Genomic DNA, 22,710 nt, shown 5'->3' with positions numbered 1-22,710 from the left:
AATTAACACTAGTGGCCTATTGGCTTATAAATTGTAAAAGAAAATCCACAATAGCAGCAAGTGAAAAAAAAGTCACCTAACTTAATCATAGGTAAGGATGAAAAAACCACACTCTTAGTTCTCTCTACCGTCTTCTCCCCAGAAGAACTGAGGTTCGCATTCACCTCCATTTTTCCTTATGCAACAAACATAAGGAAAGGTGAACATGTTAATCCAAGCAGCCATTTTATGTAATGTGGTTAGCTTTTGGGATGTCTTGAATTCCTATTTAACCTGTGCAGAAAGTCTGTTTATACTGTTGTTTCCCTAGCAAGCTCTCTCCTGTGAAACTTTCCCCTTTTTTGTGGTCTTCTACAAACTCTGTGCTTGTTCCTTGTTGTCTTCCTCAATTTTCTCTTATATATACCGCAGAGTCTTTGAAGTTTCTCTTTTCCTGTAGTAGCTCCCAATCAAGCAAGTTCCCTTTCCCGCCCTTTTCAGAGAAGATGGTTTTGCTTGGTTTTATCTAATAAACTTGACAGTAAGGAAATGCTTATTACTTATTCATTATCATCTACTTAGATTTTCTCACCAATAATATGCATGATCTTGAGCCAACCCCAGTAAAGGCAGTCTTCATATTGTTATCATTGGTTATTTTTATTTCTTACTATTGATTCCGCCTTAAAACGGAATATTAGCTACTGGATATCAATATATTTGATGGTCATTTTCTCTTTTTAGAAAAAATAAAGAAGGTAATACCTTTTACATCAAAAAATCCTTTCTGGCAAGGCCTAGAGAGGGAAGCTTTCTTTGTTGCAACAATGTGTGTAATGAAACAGAATTGTTATAGAATGTGCCCCTTATCTATCACATACATATAAACATGGGTGTGTTATCAACTTTGTTCTCATCCTAAATCCAAAACACAGCACTGTACCAGCTACTAGGAAGGAAATTAACTCTATCCCTGCCAAAACCAGGACAATCACATCTGTTTTTTATTTTGAAGAAAAAAATCTATCAATGTAATGAACCAAGCTTTTTAATAACAAAAGATTAGTATAGAATAAAAGTGCTGAGAATAGAATAAAAATCATTAGAAACATAGAGAGTCGTGTTTGTTAACCAGAACTTATTTAGGGACTTAATTATCATGAAAGTACGATCAGAGGTCCCTCGTGAAGTTAAGGTGCTTAGATTTTAATAAGAAGTACTTGAAAAATGTTGCATGCATTTTCACCAAGTTGTATGTACACATGGATGTGATCGATATTCGCTATGCTGGTTCCAGAAGTTTCAATAACCGTATCATTTCTATGAGGTGTAGTTACTATGTAGTCTGTTAGGTTTGCTAGCTTCTTCTTGCAGATTTTTTTCTTTTATAAAATGCAGGTTAGAACTGGTGGCTTTTCGGCCATCTTGCATTATGAAGACAAAGGTTCTTGTACCTGAGATCTTGAATCTCAATGTCCTGAACTTCAGGCTTAGGCTCCTTTCCATTTCAAACAAAATCTAGGTAAAGATACGGTACTTGTGCAGAATCTTTTTACTAAGAAATCTTTTTACTATCAAGCTGAACGTTGGGGGATTTGAAGCAAGTAGGGTCAAAAGGCGAGCACATCCAAAGCTCATTTATGCATTACTGAAAAGTCACTAAGGAGTATCTTTCTGCCCTGTCCCTTTTCAAGAAGAAGCCATTATACCAAAGCATGAGGTTGAGAGAGTAAAAGTAAGTGGCAAAGCTGTTGCACTGTACATTTTTAGCAGCACGAGTTAGGATGGTCCCTTCACCCTTGGGTGACAATGTCATGAGTGAATATTGCAAGGAAAGACAAATTAGAGCTAGTCATATCTTAATTGTCTCCTAAGGAATTGAATTTGTATCATGTAACATTTTCTTAAATCTCTGTGTTATGGAAATGGTAATGACCATTCACTCAAAAGCTCCTAAGTGCCAAGTGTTAAGCTGCAGCATTTATTTGCACCTCTGTACACAAACGTATGTTTGTGTATCTATATACGTTTATATCTAGGTATACATTTAAAGTGATACCGGCCTTAATTACAAGATGTGTCTTCCGCAGACTTTTGGATGATTAAGTCAGGTTGTTTTAGCTATCCTGAATCTCTATTTTTAAATACAGACTACAGACTTTTGAATAAGGAAAAAGTAGTTTAGTTAATTTCAGAAATCTTTGGATTTTGCTTACAGTAAATGTTCTCTTCATAATACAGGTTTTGAAACTTCTCTGTTTCAGTGTTCCCAGCCTTTTTGTAACCCAGCTTCACACTTGAGAAAATTGGCAGTGATTAATTTTTCTCTGGGAAATTGGTAATTCCTTCCTTCCAAATGAGGAGCCTTAAAGCAGTATTTTTAAACTGGTTTGAGAAATTAACTGTATAACGCAATGCATTGCCTGCCTGCATGGCAGACACAAGGGGTGTACCTTGTCAGCAGTCTTTGAAGGTGGAAAGAAAATAAAGTGACTTAGATGATGCTTGGGGAATGGTTGTTAGAGTATGAGATGGAGTGAAGGAGCTGTGAAAGCTTTTGGTTGTCTGGTTTCCTTTTGAAAAGAGCTGTCTAACCTGAGGTATTTTGTAATATGCTGGGAGTTAAGAAGAAATGTGTGCAGATGCTCAAGATACTGCAGACAGGCTGGATGTTTTGAAGATGGGAAGAGTAGACAGTGTTGAGATTTGAGTGGTGTAATCATCAGCAGAGCTGTGCACGACTGAAGTTTTGTTCAGATTAGGGAATTACTCTGGGGAGATAATACATGGGGAATGACCGCAGTCATAGGGCCTATGTGTCTTGGGTGATGCTGGTGTCTCTAAGGGACAGGGTCCTGGGTTGATACTGTAATACAACGCTGAATTGAAAGGTCTGTGATGAGGACAGAGACAGAAAAGGATTGAATTGCTGGAAAAACTTACACAAGAAGTGGTAGTAGAATATAAAGCTTCTGTTTCTAGCCCTGATCAGATGTAGCATCATCTCTTACACCTTTGGTATAGGACTAAAAATTGAACCACAAAAACCTGTCAGAACATCTTTTATATGCGGAGAGAAGAATTTGGTATTGAAGAATATTGGTAGTTGTTAATCTTTTAATTTACTTTGGGCAGATGTGTTGAAAGCGTTCGGAAATTTAGCACTGTCTAGGTAAGTCCCAGTAAAGATTGGTTAGGAGGTAGGGTGCTGGCAGAGCTGTCAACATGTCACAGCTGGTGCTGTGACATAGCGTATGCTTAGGGTCAGTGCTGCTGCGACATGAATGTATTACACGTCACAGTAGATACCTATATGCAGTGTGGTAAGACCAGAGTTTATGTGGGCAGTGTAGCTTTTTATCTAAGCTACAAAATAAAAAAAAAATAATAAATTTATAGACAAATAAAAGGGAGGATGGGAGTAAGGAAGGGCGTAAGTGCAACTACTTAAAGCTCGCTCTGTCTTTTAAGAATGCTGCTATTTTCATGTCTAGGTCAATTTTCTTGTGTTCTCCTAGGTTAATGATCCAGGAAGTGAGTTCATTTTTGTTGTTGATTGTGGCGTAACATTATCTAATCACCATTAACAAATGAGATAATGGATCGGTAATTTTTTTGTTCAAACTGCTTAGCAGTTGTGGGAAAAATTAAACAGACTCAGTAAGGAGAATTTGAGCGATTATGACCCTGTTTTCAATAAATGTTAAAGCTCACACTGCGTGCAAGGGTTCAAGCTGTAGCAGAAATCCTGTATACCTCCTACTGCACGTCAGAGATGAGATTGGATATATACTAAGTTTACCTGGTTTTTATTTTAGATATGACAGTGATGGCTGGTGTCCGCCTTTGCCAGTTCAGACCTACCTACATCAGGGCATGGAGGATGAGCTTGAAGAAGACGACGATCGCGTTCCCACACCTCCCGTCCGAGGAGTAGCTTCATCGCCTGCGATCTCCTTTGGGCAACAGTCAACCGCAACCCTCACGCCTTCTCCACGAGAGGAGATGCAGCCAATGCTTCAAGCCCACCTTGATGAATTAACTAGGGCTTACCAGTTTGATATAGCAAAGCAGACATGGTAAATGTTTGAAGGGGGCACCTGCGGTCTGGGAAATGAAAGCATAATAATAATTTATTCCTTGATGACATAAATATCGACTGTGTTCAACAACATTTCAGTAATGTTTCCAAAGCAGTAAAATGGAAGAAGAAATAGCAAAACTGTATCTACAGTGTGAAGGCCTTAAACATTAGTAGGTGCTTTTTAAACCTTAATGCTTGGTAATATGTTAAATCTAAATAATATTCTTCTGGAGTTTTGTTATATATTCAACTAAGTAGTTAACACCCACATACTGACAACTTTTATACAGTTCAAAGTACTCTCTTTTCAGGCTAGCAAAAGATATGATTTTTTTAGGATTTTCAAAAATATTGAGGTTCTAAATTCCTGATTAAAAATAATGCTAGTCACCTGAAATAGCAATGTAGCAGCTTTTACCCTGTGTCACATGAAAATGAAGCATTTGCATGTCTGACTGTAGTGTGAAATACCATGAAAATTTCTGATTCATAGGGAAAAACCCAGAAATAGCAGGAAGGAAGTTGTTAGAATTTACAAAAATGGATCTAGCGTTTTAGTGCGCTTTTTGCCTATTTAAAGGAAAAGCAAGCAAATACCACAGTAACATTTCCCCTGCAAAACAAACAGAAGCAATCTCTTCAGGGACTGAAAAAGAACTTGTCAGCTGCACCAGGCTGGGGATACGGTGAAGGTCAGTTGCTTTCTGGATGTTCCCTAAGCCGCAGTTGTCCTTTTACAACTTTTCTATCCAGACAAAGCCCACGAATCTCGGAGGAGAGGAGCAGAGCTAGTTACTGAATGGCGCGCTGCCAGCGGAGGAGCAGCCTTTCTTTGCTGGTAAATAAAGCCACAAAGTTATTCAGCTTGAGCTACCATAAATAGATCAGGCAGGTAGGCAGGTGGTGCCAAATCAAAGCCAGCTGTTTTCCCTGGACACTGTCGAAGCCTCGAGGCTTGTCTGCAATCTGCACTCAATCAACAGGGTACTTTGGTCCCGCTGCAGTGTCATGCTGCCAAGCACGGACCCCGGCCTGCCTGTGGGACAGACCCAAATCCCAGGCAGCAGCTAGACCTGGCCTTTTTGAAGGTAGTTGACTTCTGAGCCAGTACACAGATGCATACCCTGTCTGCGCAGTCAATCGCTGCTGCATTTTGCAGCTGTTACCCTTTCTATGCCCTACAAACCGTGGGTGCCAGTCTGGGAGCGGATAACGTGGTAGGACTCTGTAGCAAAGCCTCTTGCAGCTGACAGGAAAGGTCTTGCTCCCTTTTTGAAGAAATGAAAATTGATTGGGAACTTTCATAATGTGCTTAGGAATATACAGATTTTGTGTAAGGTCACAAGAACCTGAAATTCTGAAAAAAAAATAGAGGAGATGATAACCTGTATTTTCATACTAGGAGCTTATAGCAGGTATTAGGGTAAATATTGAGAGTTGCAAATACAAATTATTTTTGCAGCAGTTGTGACATGGAATTGTTTAATGCTTTGATATTGTTTGGCTGGACAGATACCATGCTGTTCCACAAGTGCTGTTCAAAGTCAGTGGAAAGTCCTCCATTGTCTTAAGCGGGAAGGAAGATTTCTTAGTTTTCTTTTCACAAAGTTAACCTGTCCAGTGTAGAGGGGGGGGAAACAAAAGAACAAGATGAGACCTTTCAGATAGGTTACTGTAGGAGTAACAGAAGAGAAATATAGAGACCAGCCAACTAGAAACTTAAGAAAGAGCACATTAGAGATTACTGGAAAAGTACATAATCATTATGGCCTTGATCCAGCAAATCACTTAAGTATATGCTTAACTACAAGTACATGAGAAATTGACTTCAATTGTTCTATCACATGCCTAACATTAAGCATATACTTAAGTATTTTGCTTGATTGGGAGCTAATCACACTGTTTATTGAGGGTTAGTTAGGTGGTAGTGCCCTTTAGCTCAGTGTTTTGAACACTGCATAGTTAGGAACCTGCTGTCCAGGCAGAAAAGTATTCAAGAACTGCTAATCAGCAGGGGGTTGTATATCAGAAGGGAAACATTTGTTCTGCAAATAAGCTTCAGAATAAGCAATAATTTAAAATCTACACCAAGGTGGAGAGAGATTCCAATGGTACATAACATTTACCGTGACATTCTCGGATCCAATAGTTTTACATTATGAAAAAAAAAAAGACTGTTTGAATAAAGAGAATTACTGCACTTATGAAGTATAGGCAATAATACAGCGCAAAGTTTTCATCGAAAATATATTAGAGCTAGGTAACCAGCCAGGTGACACTTGTAATTTTTTCTGTTATGCTGGTGTCCAAGCAAGAGACCAGCAGAATCCTGGATCCCGATGTGCTGCCGACTCAAATCAGGTCATGGTACCTCATGAAGAGACACCCAAAGATTCCCACGTGCCTAAGTTAGCAGTTTCAAGTGTGGTACATGCTCTTATGCCAAGGCCAGTCATGCCTGGGTCCCCTGGCACAGCTTGCTGTGTACCTGTGCTGCTGCATTGAAAGCTGATGGTTGTTCTTTTCCTCTCTAGCCTCTCAGAGGCCACGCAAATGAAACTCCAAGTCCCATGCTTGCCTTTGGCTATTTAGCTATCCTGTGGGTGTTTTTTATCTTTGTTTTTCTTTTTTTAATTCTGATGATTGCTACATGCAGTAATTTCACACATGCATGCCCTAATACTACTGCAATTAAATCAATTAAACTACTTGGAATAAAGCAAAATAAAAAGGCCTCGCTGATAATGGGTTCATTGGACTTGAAAATTTCTTCTGTCCTACTGGCCATTACCTCCTCTTTAGGGTGAGTTCTACTTAAGAGCACTGAATCTGTTTAAGCAGAAGCAGTGAAATTTAATTTGGCTCAGCATGTGATTTGCAAGGTGGAATATTGGGTGAGACACTTGTATGCGAGGTTGGGATTCAGAACTGTGCTTTTCCATGGACTTCCTGCCTGATTTATGTAGCCTCTGTGTACATTGTTCCTCATCTGTAAAAGGACAATCTGGACCTTCCCCATCTTACAGGAGGGGAAGTATATTTAAGACTGGAAAGTGCTCAGGTACTCTGGTATTAGAAGCTATGGTGAATAACTGAACTGACTTTTCTTGATTTTGACCTAACAAGCACGTTTTGTAAATCTACTTCAGGACTTATGGAAAGGCTTATCTTCTACTGACCACAGGGTACAAAGTCTCATCCATTCTGATGATGTTTTCCTGTTTGTTTGTGTAGGCACATCCAAAGCAATACACAACCTCCTCAGGCTCCAGTTCCGCCCCTAGGATATGTATCTGGAAACCTTATTTCAGATTTGGAAACAGATGTTCCAGATGATGATGATGATGAGGATGATATTGAAGAAGAAGCTGTAGAAATCAGTAGGCCACTAAGAGGTCTAGAGCATACTCCAGGCTCCAGCATGGACAATCTAGACAGCTCTGTGACAGGTAACCAAACACAGTTAACAGTGACACCAACTTGTTCCTAACAGTAAAATACATCATCAACCAAACACTTTCTAAGTGAAAATTTATTCCACTCTATTTCTGTAACATTTAAAATGCGTTAATATTAAACACTAAAGAAGGATTTGAAAAGACTTTGCTTTGCTGCAAAATGATAAGAAAATTCATGAATTTTAAAAAGCTTTAAAGACTTGAAAGAAAACTCAATTATATCCTAGCTTTCATGAAAAGTTCAGTCTACTGGAGAAGCAAGCCACTTACATAAAAAGGAGGGGCAAGACTTCGGCTTAGGAATATATATTTCATAAATCAGGAACAGCATAAAAATGTTATCTTAAAGCACTTTTAGATATTTTGCTGGGTAAATGCTTTCGCAGATGAACACAGGGAAGTTAAAAGACTTCAGAATAAAGGTAGTTAGATCAGCACGACATTTATTTGTAGAGTAAATACAACATTTATGTAGGAAAAGGTTTATTTTGAACCTACTTTGTCTTGCTGAATTTAGCAATTGTTCCCTTTCAGTGAAGATACTTAATTATTCTGACACTCCTTCCTTCACTGATTCTCACCCTTTGCGTGCCTTGGAAAGTTACCACGGGGATCATCAAAGGGGACTTAGAAAGGCATGCTAAACTAATGCACAGGATCTGAATGAATAAAATTGCTGTTGATGAAATGTAGGAAGCGAAAGATATTTTTTGAAAAATGCAGATTTTATATGGACATAATGTACTCTTTGTAAGCATCAGTATATTTCCCTTTAGGTTGAACTTGGGCCTCTATATAATATACTGTATCCATAATGTACAGCTGTACTGGAGACCCAAATGTACATAGTGTCCATAGCTCATAAAAGCTAGTGGGTGCTTCTTCAGTCTTTGATCTCAGCGGAAGAACGCTGATTGTTAGTTGTACCTTAAGGGAGACTTGCTCAGTACAACTTACTACCATAGCACCACTGAATTTCATCTTTTTGTTCTGGACCTTTGAAATTCCAAGGATTTTGCACCCGTACTTAAACATTGCTACTCTGAAAACACTGCAGGAATATGACAGTGATGGAGCATCAATGCCTATAATTTTCTTCCTTTTCCCTTGTTGAATTAAATAGTGTATAGCTTAATCCCACTTCCCAGGTTTTCCTTCACCCTAGGGCCAGACTGCTTGCCAATCTAATCAAGATTTAAGTATTGTATCTCTGCTGCTGCGATTTGAAATCCAGATTCAACTGAAGGCCGTAGAGTTAAAGTTTAAATCCCTGAATTGAGAAGGTTAACTTATTAGTGCATGAGTATGTTAAGTCACTTCCCTCGAATTTCTAGTGTAATCTCCTTCAGGCTATAATTCTGCATATTTTTGCATATCTCACTAATGGCTCAGAAGCCTTTCCATTAGGAATGCAGTAATGGTTTTGCACTGGTGATACAGAAATAAATAACCCTCCCCAGGTTGCTATATATTTTCCATTTGGTAGGTATTAATACGTCAATGTTGATATATCTGTAAATCAGAAAACAAATGTTTTTCACATTTGCATTTTCTCCTAATATTTTGGACCCCCCTACCTAGTGCAAAGTAAGGAATAGCTGCATTTCTGCTCCAATTCGCAGACTTCTGTGCTTATTAAAATTTAGCCTTTTATGAGTAACATTCAAGCTTGTTATAATAGTTATAAATCTCATTTAATTATTGGAGTGTTAAATGTTTAATTATTGGAGTGTTAAAAACTTCCTGCTGTATTTTTTTGGAAGAAATTGGGCAGAACCTGGTAATGTAGACTGGGAGTGTACTTAAGGTAAATCTAAATTTCCACCACTATCTTGATGTGGCCTCATCCAGCTGAAAATTAAGGATTTTCTTTTGCTTTTTCTTTTTCTTGTTTAATTACTAGCTGGATCTGTTCTTTGATCTGGTTCACCGCATGACAAGGTGTTTGCCAGCACTGCAGGAAGGGTATGTGCAGCTGGAAGGGAAGCAAAATGACAGACTGCCCCTGTAGCTTATAGCCAACACTTAGATTGACTTAAAACAATTAGGAAACTACAGCTTTACAAAAATAGATCGAGAGCGTTAGTCTAAATGATCTGAGAAATGGCAAACTCTTCAAATAACAAAACTACTTCTGTTTTCCTTGATTACTGTATAGGCAAAACCTTTGATTTTCTGAGGGCTTTTTGGGTGCTTGTTTTTTTCTAGGGGTGGAAGGAAATTGCTTCTTATACTTGGGGGAATTGTTTCAAAAGAGAATTTTAATTTTTGTGTATCTGTTTCTGTTAACTCTTCCAGGCTGCGTTTACTGGTGTTAAGGAGGGTATATATCAAATTGCATTCATTGTTTCTAAGCTGTTTCGTGTTCTTTAATTTGATTGCTTTTAGAATACTGTAGAACAACTAAATTGTTCTTTCTTGCACCGAGAAAATATAAGCTACTTCTTTTCATAGGGCTTTTAGTGACTTAAACCAGCATTTTACTAGGAATTTATATACCACGTTTTCACGTCTTGAAACATTATATTAAAAAATGGAGGCAAATGAGAACAGCTGACCTGGATGAAGCAAGATTTCTGTACATTTTGAAGAGTGTCCTGTGAGTTTGTGAGAAATCTAAATGGACACCCCTTGGTCCAGACTTCCTCCGAATAGAGTTGCTGTACGGTGAGCAGGGCGAGTTTCCTCACCCTGTACTGTTAGCATGCCTCAGCGATGACTTGAAGATACCCACTCTCAGGGTGAAATGGTAGGTTGTTCTTTATGGCTGAGCTGAGACCAAGGTTTTCATCCAACGCCAAATGTGGGATTCTCTGAGGGGAAACACTGGCGCCGTGTGAGTCGAGCTCAAACTGCTAAATTCCTATGAAACCACAGTGTGCTCCTTTAAACTGTTTAAAAGTCAGGTTGTCTTCCAGGCCCTTGAGTTTTAGTTACAGCTAACTGAAGATTCAGACAAGGATTTAATCTGCACTATTAAGCTTTTCTCTTTGCAGGTGGCAGAGACATAATGTTGACGTGAAAAGAAAGGAGGAATGCACAGTAACTATTTCTTAACATTTTCCAGATATTGCAAAGAAAACTCAAAGAGAGAGGTTTAGTTTTGAACGTTTGTGGGATAGAATATGAAATTAAAGGCAAAGTTTTGCTTCGTTCCCAGCACGGTTTCTTAGGATACTGAGTTACTGATTCTGATTAAAAAAAAAAAAAAAAAGAAAGAACTGAAAAGCAGCTGTAAAACTTCTGCTCACTTGACTTTTAATTCACAATTATTTAGTGTTATTTTTGCTTTCAGAGACACATTGAAATATTTTTTTTTTCTTTTGCTTATGTTTAATGTTTGCCTTTATAATGAATTGCTGTGCAGGGTTATGGCATGAATGGTCATGAAGAGTCTGTTATATGATTCTACTTTAATAGACTTAATTAATTGCACATGATGACTGTATAAGAAATGAATTTGCTTCTCACTGAAATCACCAAGAACAGCACTAGGCTTTGTCAGATCAAAGTATTATGGTTTGGGGGTTTTCTTTGCCCTCTCCTTATCTTCTCCTCCCCCAGCACCACCAGTGAAGCTGCTAGCGAGAGCTGTTATGTCTTCAGCTCTGGTGCATTTTGACTGAGGGGAGAGATACGCCCATTAACTAGCACGGAAATTAGAACAAGCCCTTTTCTACCTGATACAAACTGATATAAACAGAGAGATACAGTACCACTGTAAATGGATAGCAATTTTTTTTTTCAATGGAATTATATGGATCTGAAACTATAAAGATCTCCATAGGTTGTATAGCTCAGCAAGGAAGAAAATCCCTTATGTGGCATGTTTTGGTCTTGATTAAAAGAATCACTGATCACTGTCTGTATGGTAAAAGTTGTTCATTCATTGTGTCTGAGCACAAATGGAATAATTCTTGAAAACTACACAAAATCATTTTCATGAGCCATATTTACCATGGCAGAGTTCAATATTTATATTGATTTGCTTAGGGATACCTATTGCAAAAGATTCTGTTTTATAAGCAGTTAGACAGATTGCATTTAATAGGAAGAATGTGTTCCATGGATTAAATATGTGCTCAGAAAATAGGAAACTGCTACTTTTTGTATCTCATAAAAATGGTAATGCAACAATTAGCAGGGTCATATTATAAAGCACAGACTTTACTCTAGCTTAATGGATCTAGGGATATGCATTCATCAGCAAGGATGGATTTAGCATAAAACGACATGTAAATGAATTGATGACTGATCATAAATTAATTTTAGTGCTGAAGAAGTAATAGAGACACAGCAAGATGCCACTTTATCATAGTATTTTACTGCTCAGCAACATTTGAGCAACTACTTAATGTTCTGTGTGCATTTCTTTTCTAACAGCTTGAATAAATTTGAGAAATTTTTGTGCCTTTCAGCAATATGGAAACCAAAAAATCTAGAAAGATTGAAATTGCAAACACAAATAAATTTGGCTAAGTGACATAAATTCATTTTTCATTAAACGTTTATGAAGGGCATTAATTATGGTTGGACCTGTGAAGTACCAAATATGTATGTATGATTTTTACCTCCTTTTGTTTAGTGTTTCCTGCCTCAAAATAAAAAATTTAAAATGTAAGGGTTTATTTCAGGTGTATACATTTAAATATTTGGGCATTTATGCCCAATATTAGCCCTGTAAGACCAGGTCTATTTTTTGAAGTGTGATCGTATTTATAGTCTGCATTCAGATCCTCCTATTATTCTTTCTTATTTCAATGGTACAATGACTATTGCCCCTTTTATTCCACCATCACTTCCACTAAAATCAATGGACATTCTTTCTTTGTAATCATGACAGTAGTCAGATATATCCAAAAGAGGATAATGTCTTTCTCCTGTACAGAGGCTAAAGGAATTCTGTAACTGATATCAGCTGAAGTAGCATCAGTCCCCAAGGACTTCGTCTGTACTTCACAAACATAAGCAGTCTAAGCCTGTTCCATCAAAAACCTGCAGAGGAGCAGGGGCTTAATACTAGCATGCACTTAATGGTCTTGTGAAGGAAAGCACATAAGCATACACATACAAGTCCCAGTGACATCATTTATTAACTTTAAGCATGCCTGTAGAGTTTGGTGCGTACAAAAAAGTATTTAATGGAATTTTCAAAAGTGTTAGGCTTGTTGTGGGCAGCTTTTACTTCACAAGCGCGTTAGGGTTTTTTTTCCTCAAGTAAAGCCGAGAGTACACTTCACAAAGAAAAATAGCATTTTTACTGCCTGCAAAATGCCACTAAAAGCAGTAGCATGCAGTCTACAAGAAGCTAGCACCTCTATTCCCCTCACCTTTCCCTGAGAGCAAAGAAGCTTTCTGTTTGCATTAGCACCAAGAGATATTTTATGGAGCAAGAAAACAGAGTTCAACTTTTCACAGAGTTGATTTTGTTCTGCATAAAGCATTTACTGCTGCTGTCAGCAAGAGTAAAATTTACAGTTGCCAGAAAGCGTAAAAACTCAGATGTGCTCTTGGAAAACACATAGTGAGCTGCATGTAAAGGAGACACTAAAAGCCTGTTTCATTCCATTTCAAAATGCACAGCTGATCTGAAAGGGACGTCAGCATCTCTTATTCTGCCTTTATTCAGAGAGAAACAAATGTGCATCTGATTTGGAAAACAAGAGGCCAGTGGATGCCTTTAAACAAGCAGTCACCATGTGTGCTACATTAATGCAGCTGTGTGGTGGCCTGAGGTGCCCGGGCTGGGCTCCAACACTCCCATGCCTTCTGGGCAATGTCTGTACCTCTGGAGGGCAAGTTGTTTATGCAGGGAAGCCGAATAGCTCAGGAACCCGTAGAAATAATGTAGAGATTTCACCATTAGCTACCTGGTCAGATACAGCTGTGGGTGCTGTATATGTCTCATGGTAGCTTGCAGACTTTAGCAGTTATGAAGAGTTTTGCCTCTGCTTCCAGCAACCAGAATATCATGGAATCACAGAATGGTTTGGGTCAGAAGGCACCTTTAAAGATCATCTAGTCCAACTCCCCTGCCATGGACAGGAACATCTTCCACTAGATCAGGTTCCTCAAAGCCCGGTCCAACTTCACTTTGAACATTTTCAATGATGGGGCATCCACAACTTCTCTGGGCAACCTGTTCCAGTGTCTCACCACCCTCATCATAAAATTTTTTTCTTACATTCCATCTAAATCTACTCTCTTTCAGTTTAAAGCTGTTGCCCCTTGTCCTGTCACTACAGGCCTTGGTAAATGTCTTTGTCCATCTCTCTTACAAGCTCCCTTTATACATTGAAAAGCTGCAGTAAGGTCTCCCCAGAGCCTTCTCTTCCCCAGGCTGAACAACCCCAACTCTCTCAGCCTTTCTTCAAAGGAGAGATATTCCAGTCCTGTGATCATTTTCACGGCCCTCCGCTGGACCCGCTCTAACAGGTCCATGTCTCTCTTGTGCTGGGGAGCCCAGAACTGGATGCAGTACTCCAGGTGGGGTCATTGTTTGCTTTAGTTGTCAACTGCGTTGACATCCTCACCCAGTAAAGCTCACATCCCTGCGAGAACTGAGCTATGTGTCCAGCCTGACAGGCACTCCCTCCTAACACAGCTGCTGGAGGAGAGGGAAAGGGGAAGCGATCCAGGGGCAGAGTGCACTGTTCCTAGCCTTGCTAATGCATGCTGTCCATGGGAATGCAGAGGAATTCAGGAACAGGGCTTTCCTATAGGGTTAACCTGAAAAATTGACAGTCTGACAACAGCACACTACTGATAACTAAAATTTAGCTATTGTTAAGAAAACCTGGCATGTCTGTGAGTGTGTTGAATGATAGGTATATGCACACGCATTGGAGAGAGCATTATGGACTTTTGCAGATTTTTAGTATATTTTGTACTTAAAGTGTGGATTATTTTTTTGGACTGGATGAACTTCAGTCCAGCCCTTCAAAGAGCAGATGAAAAATAGCAACTGTTCCTAGACATGCCCTGAAAGCATCCCATCCAAATTATGTGTATTATATGTTGTGTAACAGCTGAGTGACTGGTTAGCAAACAGACAGAGCAATGTGAGCAAATGGAAATTCAAACTTAAGTTCCTTTAAAACATCCATAGTCTTGTACCTATGATACTGAAAACCACACATACTCTGTTCAGTATATGTTTTTATATGTGCCTATGTAGAAAATAGAGTGTATCCTACAAAACCCTCAGGCCCTGAAACTAACAAGATACATGGTAAATTTTCAGCTCAAGTATTGTCCTTTGATATCTGTAGGTCTAGTCATATTTTTCTGTTTCATCTTGTGCTTACATATTTTGCAGAATATGTCGATAAGCAATTGTTTGAAAATGTCCTCATCTATAACATTTCATTTTCTTACATCTTCATGAAGTGTTTTATCTGTAGTATCTCTTTTCATACATCATCAATAACTGTTGCTAAGCCTTTTTACTCTCCATTCTCTACGATGTCCTATCACACTTTGATTGTTAGTTCAGAAACTGCCTTCGCAGGGGAAATTCAGTTTTAGCCTTCCCTTGCCGTTATCTAGGCTTCCTTAGATCTGTCTGCATCAGGTCGAGTCTGTTTGGAAAATAACAATTTTATGTGTGCTCTTGGCAAGCAGAATCAAACTCTGTCACTCTCTGTTGCACTTAACACACTTTCTGCCTGTCAGACCTCCATAGACCTCTTCAGTTTCTTTTCTTGTATCTTAAGAGTGCATGGACTTTTGTTATTATAGCCTGCCACTTTGCTGACATTAAAAGGTTTGGTCACTGCAGCATCACAAAATAATCCATTGTTCGTGGGCTTTGTGGTGCAGCATGCTACTGACTAAATTCCAGTATTCATTTGTTGTACTCATGACTTATTTTTGCAGGATATTTTTAATAGTTGACACCACTGTTAGTTAATTAGCCTATCAATTTGGTACTAATAAGCAGGTCATTATTGATTTACTAGTTAACAGTTTTGAACATAATAATACTTTCTTCAACATGGATTAAGAAAAGGCTTTGAAGAACATGACTTACACTGCTACACATCTTATGTACATTTACATAAATTCACCTGTGCTAACTGAATAGTAAAGTCAGGGCCATGATGTATCTCTCCACATGTGTCTTCATACCTTTGAAAACCAGTTCTCTGCAGATTCTCATGGGTTCACTGGGCTTTTTTTTCAACATATGCATGCCACTGTTTTTAAAAAGCATATTTCAGGTATTTAAAGATAGGTGCCTGTGCTATCTCAGAACAATATGCTGTGTCTACACAGCACTATGCAATGTCATGCAGCAGCTCAGGTCCCAAAAGCAGTCTGGTAGCTCTACATCTCAGCTGGACTTGGTAACTAATTAGCATGGCTGCCCTTTTCCTGGAGCAAAGCTAGGTACTTGGTGCTAGCTAAGTTTCCTTTGCCTCCTGCTCCACTGCACAGTGTAGAATTACCCTGTGACATTTACCCATGATTTTTAGCAGTACAGAACACCATCAACTCCATCTGAAGCCACAAAAGAAACAGAATTTCAGTACTTTGAAAGAACTCTGAACTGAGCGATAGCTTTTGAAAATATATTGTACTGCCACGTTGGGTGGCTGATCGATGCTTCATGCGTTGGAAAAAATAAAAGAAAATATAAATGAAGAGCAAATAAAATGAATCCTTCCTTGACTATTTTGCTCTTTACGTTTTAGTTATGTCAAGATTTCTATATTTCTTTCATGTGCTTTTTCTGGTATCTGGTTTTCTGACTGCATTTTTATGATGTTATTATCACTTTCCTCTCCTGCGGTGGTGTTAATCCATAGCTAGAAGGTATCATGAGGCCAGCATTGGCTTAGTGACTGACTCAGTATTAAATCTGAGTATATATTTGCTTTGCTCTTGAATGTTAATTATTTCTAACCTTTTAAAAAAGTAACTTTAATCCACTGGAATGAACTACTTTAGGTCAAGCCTTCTTCAGGCCATTAAGATGGCTCATCTATTTTAAGATTTTGATTGCGAAAATGACATAATTCCAGTCTTGTATAGGATAGCTCTTGAAGCCCATGTCTGACTTCAGCCATATCTACCGAGACTTACACTTGTGCTGTCCTAAATTAAGATTTCATTTTGCAAATATCAAACTAGGTACTGATTTTTAATAAGTCAAGTAAAAAAAAATCACATTCATTTCAATCCTAGGGAAAATCTATTAACTTTCAAAAGAATTTATTATGGAGCCTTCACATTTGTAGAGAATATGTATCATTTTGTTTACAGGATCAAAGCAACACGGAGCAAGCTATGAATGAGATCCCACTTAGCTTTGATAGTGTTCTTTTATACCAAGCTCTGTCGGATAAACTTTGGGTTTCCTGTTGTGAAAGGACATATTAAGTGGGTCTTTAAGCTTTAGATGAATACTGCTCTTTGGTACCAAGCTCTGCCAAATGAATTTTGGGTTTCTTATTGAGAAAGGACTTATTAAGCGGGTCTTTAAGCTTTAGATGATCAAAAAATATCAAATGTGCACAACTCACTAGACCCCTACATTTGTTTTTAGGTTCAATGGTAAATGGATGGGGTTCTGCGTCTGATGAGGACCGTAACTTTTCTAGTCATAGATCTAGTGTAGGTAGCTCCTCAGATGACTCGATCTTTACCAGCGGCAGTTTTGCACAAGCACTGGTTGCAGCAGCAGATAAAGCTGGTTTTAGGCTGGATGGAACCAGCCTGACAAGAACAGGTTTGTAGACTCAAAGTCGATGCTTTCTGCATGAAGGGTGTCTCTGCCTATTCTTCTCTTCTTTTCAGTGAACCTGCGTCTCACACTTGTCTAACATGCATGGAATAAGGTGGATGGAGATATTTTTATCAGTATATTTTAAATGAAACCTTGCATTATGTTTCATTTTTAGTGATTTGAAGTAGTGAATAGCACAAGCTTTTAATCTGCACCTTCAGTCTGCTGCAGTTTCCCTCTGTGCTGACTCTGCTATAGATTTACTGACATACGCTCTGTTTAATATTTTGGTGAAGAGATCACTAATTCTGCCATGCAGTCTTTGATGATTTCATTTTTTGCAAAATCTCCTCACAATCATTCACATTTCCAGTGATGAACATCATGTTTAAACTATTATCTCCATCCCTGCTCTTCTGTTGCATCTCTTCTTGCAAAAGTGTATTTTTCTGTGAAGTTTTTCTAAGCATGGGGGGAATTGGTGTGCTTTTATTGTTAACAATACAAACTGTTTAAAAGCTTTATTGATAGCCGATTTAAAAAATACTTAATTCAATAAGTTAATATATTTTGATAAAATTTAATTTTAATTATGACAACTGAATCTGCCAAGTTAAATACAACAAAGGTAAAGTGACTATTGCTTTTGAAAACAGCCAGTCTTCTAAAATGAATTAATGAAAAGTAAACATAATTTAGTTCATATTTTTAAAGCTCCATATATTTAATTTCTAGCAAAAAAAGATAAGTAGAAATTATTTTTAAATATTCTGGAAAAAAGAATGTATTTGCATTTGCTTAGTCTTATCAAAATAGCAAAAATAACTAATTATTTAAATCCACAAACCTAATAGCAAAGTATGAACTTGGGTCATATTTTTTTTATGCTTTCTCAGCTGATTCCTGCCCACAGGTCCCATAATGTTCCTATCATTTAAAAGTTTTTACTCTATCTTCAAGCAAAACAGTGTGCATTTATGAGAAATGTTTCCGCATCTTAGGGCTGAAAACCGCAGGCTTTCTGCATGCAATGACTTCATGGCAAACACTGCCTTTTAGGAATGTTAGGAATGAAGAAAAGAATCGATGGCAAAGTCCTATGTCACCAACAAACTACAGAGTGAACAGATAGAGCTTTTCTCGAATCACTGGGACTTTTGCCATTGACTTTGGTCAGACATAATCATCCTTAAAAGATAGTTATTTCACCCTTAAAAGTAGTTAAAACCCTCACTTGCTTCTTACACCAGTGGAAAATTGACTGAGTAAATCTGTCTCATCATTTGAAAAAAACAAAGCAAAACAAAACAAAAACTGATGTAGACCTTCACTCATCTACTACGGGCACATTTGGCCAAACTATAATTTAAAATGTACTGTTTCGCTTGAAGAGTCTCCTAAACAGTCTTGAATGAAAGGAGAAAATCCTTCCCGACCTTTTTTTTTGTGTGTTGTTCTTGGCCTCAGTAAAAGCTAACGCAAAGATTCATCTGAAGTTAACGTCGCTTGTATCAGGCCATTGAGAAGTACAGCTTCCACCACAAACACACCCATAACAAAAGTAAATGGACACACAAACACATATACACTTTTAAATAAATATCATTTCTTACTGTAGCTATGTAAATGGAAAGTACAAGGAAAGGATGAGAGCCCTCTTGTCAGTTATATTTTCCTAGCTTAATTAGGTCACAAATGCACTTAAACTGAGTACTTTCATGTAATTCCTCGGACAGACTGTTAGAATTTAGGGTACAACAAATTAGCAACGGTTGTGGTAGAAACTATGATTATTACCTTCTTACTCTATTAATGATCCAGCAGGCAAAATGGAAACAAAATAAAACCCACAGGTAAACAAAAAGCCCTCCCCTCTTTTACTCACAAAAACCTCAGCAAATGGAAATAACTCCCCAATGCTTACTGCAGTTTCATCACGATATGATACCTCCCAGGGTAGCACGGATCAATCAGACATGCCTATTACAGACCTGCTGTACCACAGCAACGCCCCCATCGTGCAAAATGGTGTTTTGCAGTGGAGAAGCAGCAGTATTATTTCTGTTCATGGCTCTGGAGGGAGTCTGAAGGTCCTGACTCTTTACTCCTTTTGCAGTCTGGACAGTTATTTTCACCCCATCAGCACAGCTGTGAAATATTCTCACTGATATGAAAGGAGAAGTCCAACTGGCTAGCCTCACGTGGGTGTGGTTGATCGCCAAGCATAAGAGGCACTGGTAAATCCAGGCACAAGGTGTCTCTCCTGCCAGACGCTTTGATTCCAGTCTCTAGAAGCCATCGTGTGATTTGCCATGAAGTTCAGACAGTTTTCCTTTTTAACGCCCTTGGGAAATTAAATCAAGAATTAGTGGATTCATCCTTGTCTCCATTTATACACACTAAATCTACTGCAGAGAGTCTGGCACTGCTCAGCAGTTCTTACTGGAAGGGCTGCATACAAATACAAGATGCTGTAATCTGTTATTAGGTGCATTGAAAAATGTGTTTTGGGAGCCTGCACATCATTTGTGTTTGCCCCACGTCTGATTTAGGTCAGTGCTATTTATTTTCCCTCATTTTCGTGGAGGGATAAAAGAGAGAATGTTTGGTGTCTATTTCTTTTTCAAACCAACATTCTGAATGAATAATCACATTTTTTTAGTCAACAGAATAAGTCTGAAGAATCTTCATCCTGCACTCACTAGTTGCACTTGCATGTTGCGAGTTTATTTTTGCAAAACATCTGTGCACTGTGCTGTGAGCTAGGATGGAATTTCAGGCTCATATCTGAATTTCTTTGCATTAGCAGTCTTTTTTTTTATTTTTAAATGAAATTTTAGTATTTTTTCTGTGTTCATCTGCTGTTTTATCCTTATCTATGAAACAAGGGCTTGATCACTTCTTTGTCTGGCTGCAGCTGTGCCAGCTATAGAGGTTAATGTTTCCAGCCTTCCCCCAAATGTTTATTATTGCTTTCTCCCAGCTCCAGAATTAGCTGCTTGGGTGGGCGTTCTGTAACCCATTTCAGATAAAATGAGCCAGGTTAGCAAAGGTATACTTTTCATACTGTTTAAGTTCAATTGGGCTTATTTTGGTAGAGGAGAGTTAGGGAATGTCCACATAAGGGATTCAAACGTGGTAACCTCCAATAGCTGGCAGTGACATGCAACTGGGAGACAAGCTTGCCTAAGAGCATTGTCCTCCTCAAGGTGCACATCAGTCAGAAGGTAGAAGATCAAGCCCGAGACAGTCAGGAAATCTCTGAAGTCAGATACTGAGATGTTATTCTAACATGTATGTATTAATATGAAACACCATGTTAGAGAGATTATGGCTACTTTTTTCACTTTGCCCTCTTTGCACTGAGAATATTTCAAATAGTGTAGCGGGTAGCATATTACTCCTGATTAGGTTTATCTAGATCAGGTCATTATGTGATGGTATGTTGGAAGCAAGCACATCTGTTGAAAGGTTTTACTAGAAAACATAACTCACAGCAGGGTAGACCCTGGTCTAAGTTAACCAGGAGATAAAAAAGCTCCTTACTAGCTTGGGGTCAACTGACCAGAAAAATAACAAACGGCCATTTTGCCACTTTCCATCAACTCTTACACCATTTGGGCCTACAGTAGCACTGAAAGAGCAGAAGTTCTGACTGGCTTATACATTTTCCACTGCAGATAGGATTAAAACAAGTAAGAATTTTAAGTACCAGTTCAAACAAATTAAAATGTTAACATTCCCAAGATACTTGGCAAGAATGACATACAGATGAAAAAAAGAAAGTAAAAGATGGTGATCTTTAGTTTTCATCAGTTATTATTAAACAATAAGCCTAGTTAAGTTAATGGAATAAAAATATCAAAATAAGAGGAAGTGAATATAGTAAATGAACTGTGCTCCCATGGTTCCTATCGTGATGCTTTTAATGATCTGCTCCATAGAACAGCATCAAAGTTTGGGGTTTTTTTTAAGAGAAATCACGTAGCTTGATTAGTCTATATATAGATTAAAAAACCTGAGGAATAAATTCAGTCAGAATACATTTTTTTTTTAACGTATAAAAATACTGAAAATGAACAGGAAAATTTTAGCATTTAAATATACCCCTATCTTTATTTCTTGGGAAAAGACAGCCCTTAAGTATACAAACCTACACTGCTACGTAGCTTGCAAAATCAGTTATGTTTATCTCACTGGAGTTACTCCAGATATACAGTGCATATGGGAGCCCCTAAAATGAGAATCTGGCTCGGCAAATGTGAAGGTGGAAGGCAGGAGGAGATAAATTTGATATGATTGTAGAACTGTTTTCCTTCCCTGCTCAAGGCTGAGGAGTTGTTATGACACATCTGTTCAGCATACAGAGCAGGTAGAAGTTATATGGCATACAGTAGTTTTATCACAACAGATGGAATGATTTTAATTATAAAAGTTAAAGACTAAAGAATGCCAAATTTCTCACTGCGCTTGTTGTGGTGTGTCTTAAAGCAGTTGTCATCAGTGGGTACCTCGAGGGGACACTTGCTTGCCTCTGAGAATTAGACCAGATTTAATGTTTCAGAACAGACATTAATAGAACAGCCCATTTCAAGGCAATAACATTTTGTCATCTGGTTTCTCTTCTTTTTAGGCAAAGCATACCCTTCCTCCCAAAGACCTCGGCCGAGCAGTCCTTTTTCTACTGACAGCAACACCAGTGCAGCTGTCAATCAGAGTCAGAGGCCGAGGCCCACTAAAAAACACAAGGGAGGACGGTTGGACCAACCCCCCTTGCCTCATCGTAGGGAGGGAATAACAGATGGTAAGTGTTGTGGTGTGAAGTCCCTGATGATAACCTGCAGGTGTGTAGAATGGGAGAACGTAAAGCAATCTTTTAAGGAATATATGTTACGGTGAATTATTTGTTTGGTGAAGCGGGGTCCCCAGGTTGCCACGTGAGCAATATTGCAATGCTAGCAGTGTGGAGCTTGGTTAAGTGAATCTTCAAGGAGTTTTCTTTGTTTCAGCTCTGAATGTGTTAGCATCTCTTAGGTTTTCTCAGATCTCAATATAAATCTTACCCAAAAATGACTGCATTGCACATGGGTTGACATTAAAAAAATGGCCTGTGGGTAATTTTACATAGAATGAAAGTAGCCTCCACCAGCAGTGGAATTCCTAAGGACAAGTGTAGAGCCAGTCCCACAATACCCTGTTTGGTTTGTGCTGTTTTGACAGCCACCCAACAGCTATAGCAATACGTGCCACGCTTTTCTCAAGATTCTGCCTCATGTCTTGTCCATGCTGCTTCATTCCTGACATCTACTGACCTCAATAACTTTGTTTCCCTCTTTGACATCTCCACTTCTCTCTGACCACTGCTTCTGATCTGGAAATTTCAGGCATGTCTGTTCTGCTCTTCTAATGACTAAGTTCAGTCTTCCATTATCTTTGTCTACCCCCTCTTGAGTTTGGCA

General features: G+C 38.5%; 1 protein-coding gene across 14 annotated transcripts in view; it reads left to right on the top strand.

Moving 5' to 3' along the window:
- Positions 1-22,710, top strand: part of ROBO2 (roundabout guidance receptor 2) — a 484,548-nt gene that overhangs the window by 446,800 nt on the left and 15,038 nt on the right. For 8 of the 14 annotated variants that reach the window (XM_076352017.1, XM_076351963.1, XM_076352000.1 and 5 more), the window contains 3 exons: positions 3,798-4,058; positions 7,298-7,512; positions 21,885-22,055. In XM_076352017.1, coding sequence (XP_076208132.1) covers positions 3,798-4,058; positions 7,298-7,512; positions 21,885-22,055 — 647 coding nt within the window. Of the gene's footprint in view, positions 1-3,797; positions 4,059-7,297; positions 7,513-17,071; positions 17,255-21,884; positions 22,056-22,710 lie in introns of all 14 variants that reach the window. The other 6 variants (XM_076351906.1, XM_076351981.1, XM_076351915.1 and 3 more) reach the window with 2 other exon arrangements.

This window comes from Aptenodytes patagonicus, chromosome 1 (genome assembly GCF_965638725.1).
Source record: "Aptenodytes patagonicus chromosome 1, bAptPat1.pri.cur, whole genome shotgun sequence".
Taxonomy (NCBI): Eukaryota; Metazoa; Chordata; class Aves; order Sphenisciformes; family Spheniscidae; genus Aptenodytes; species Aptenodytes patagonicus.
Note: the sequence above shows the minus strand (reverse complement) of the source record. Positions and strands in the feature narration are given on the sequence as shown.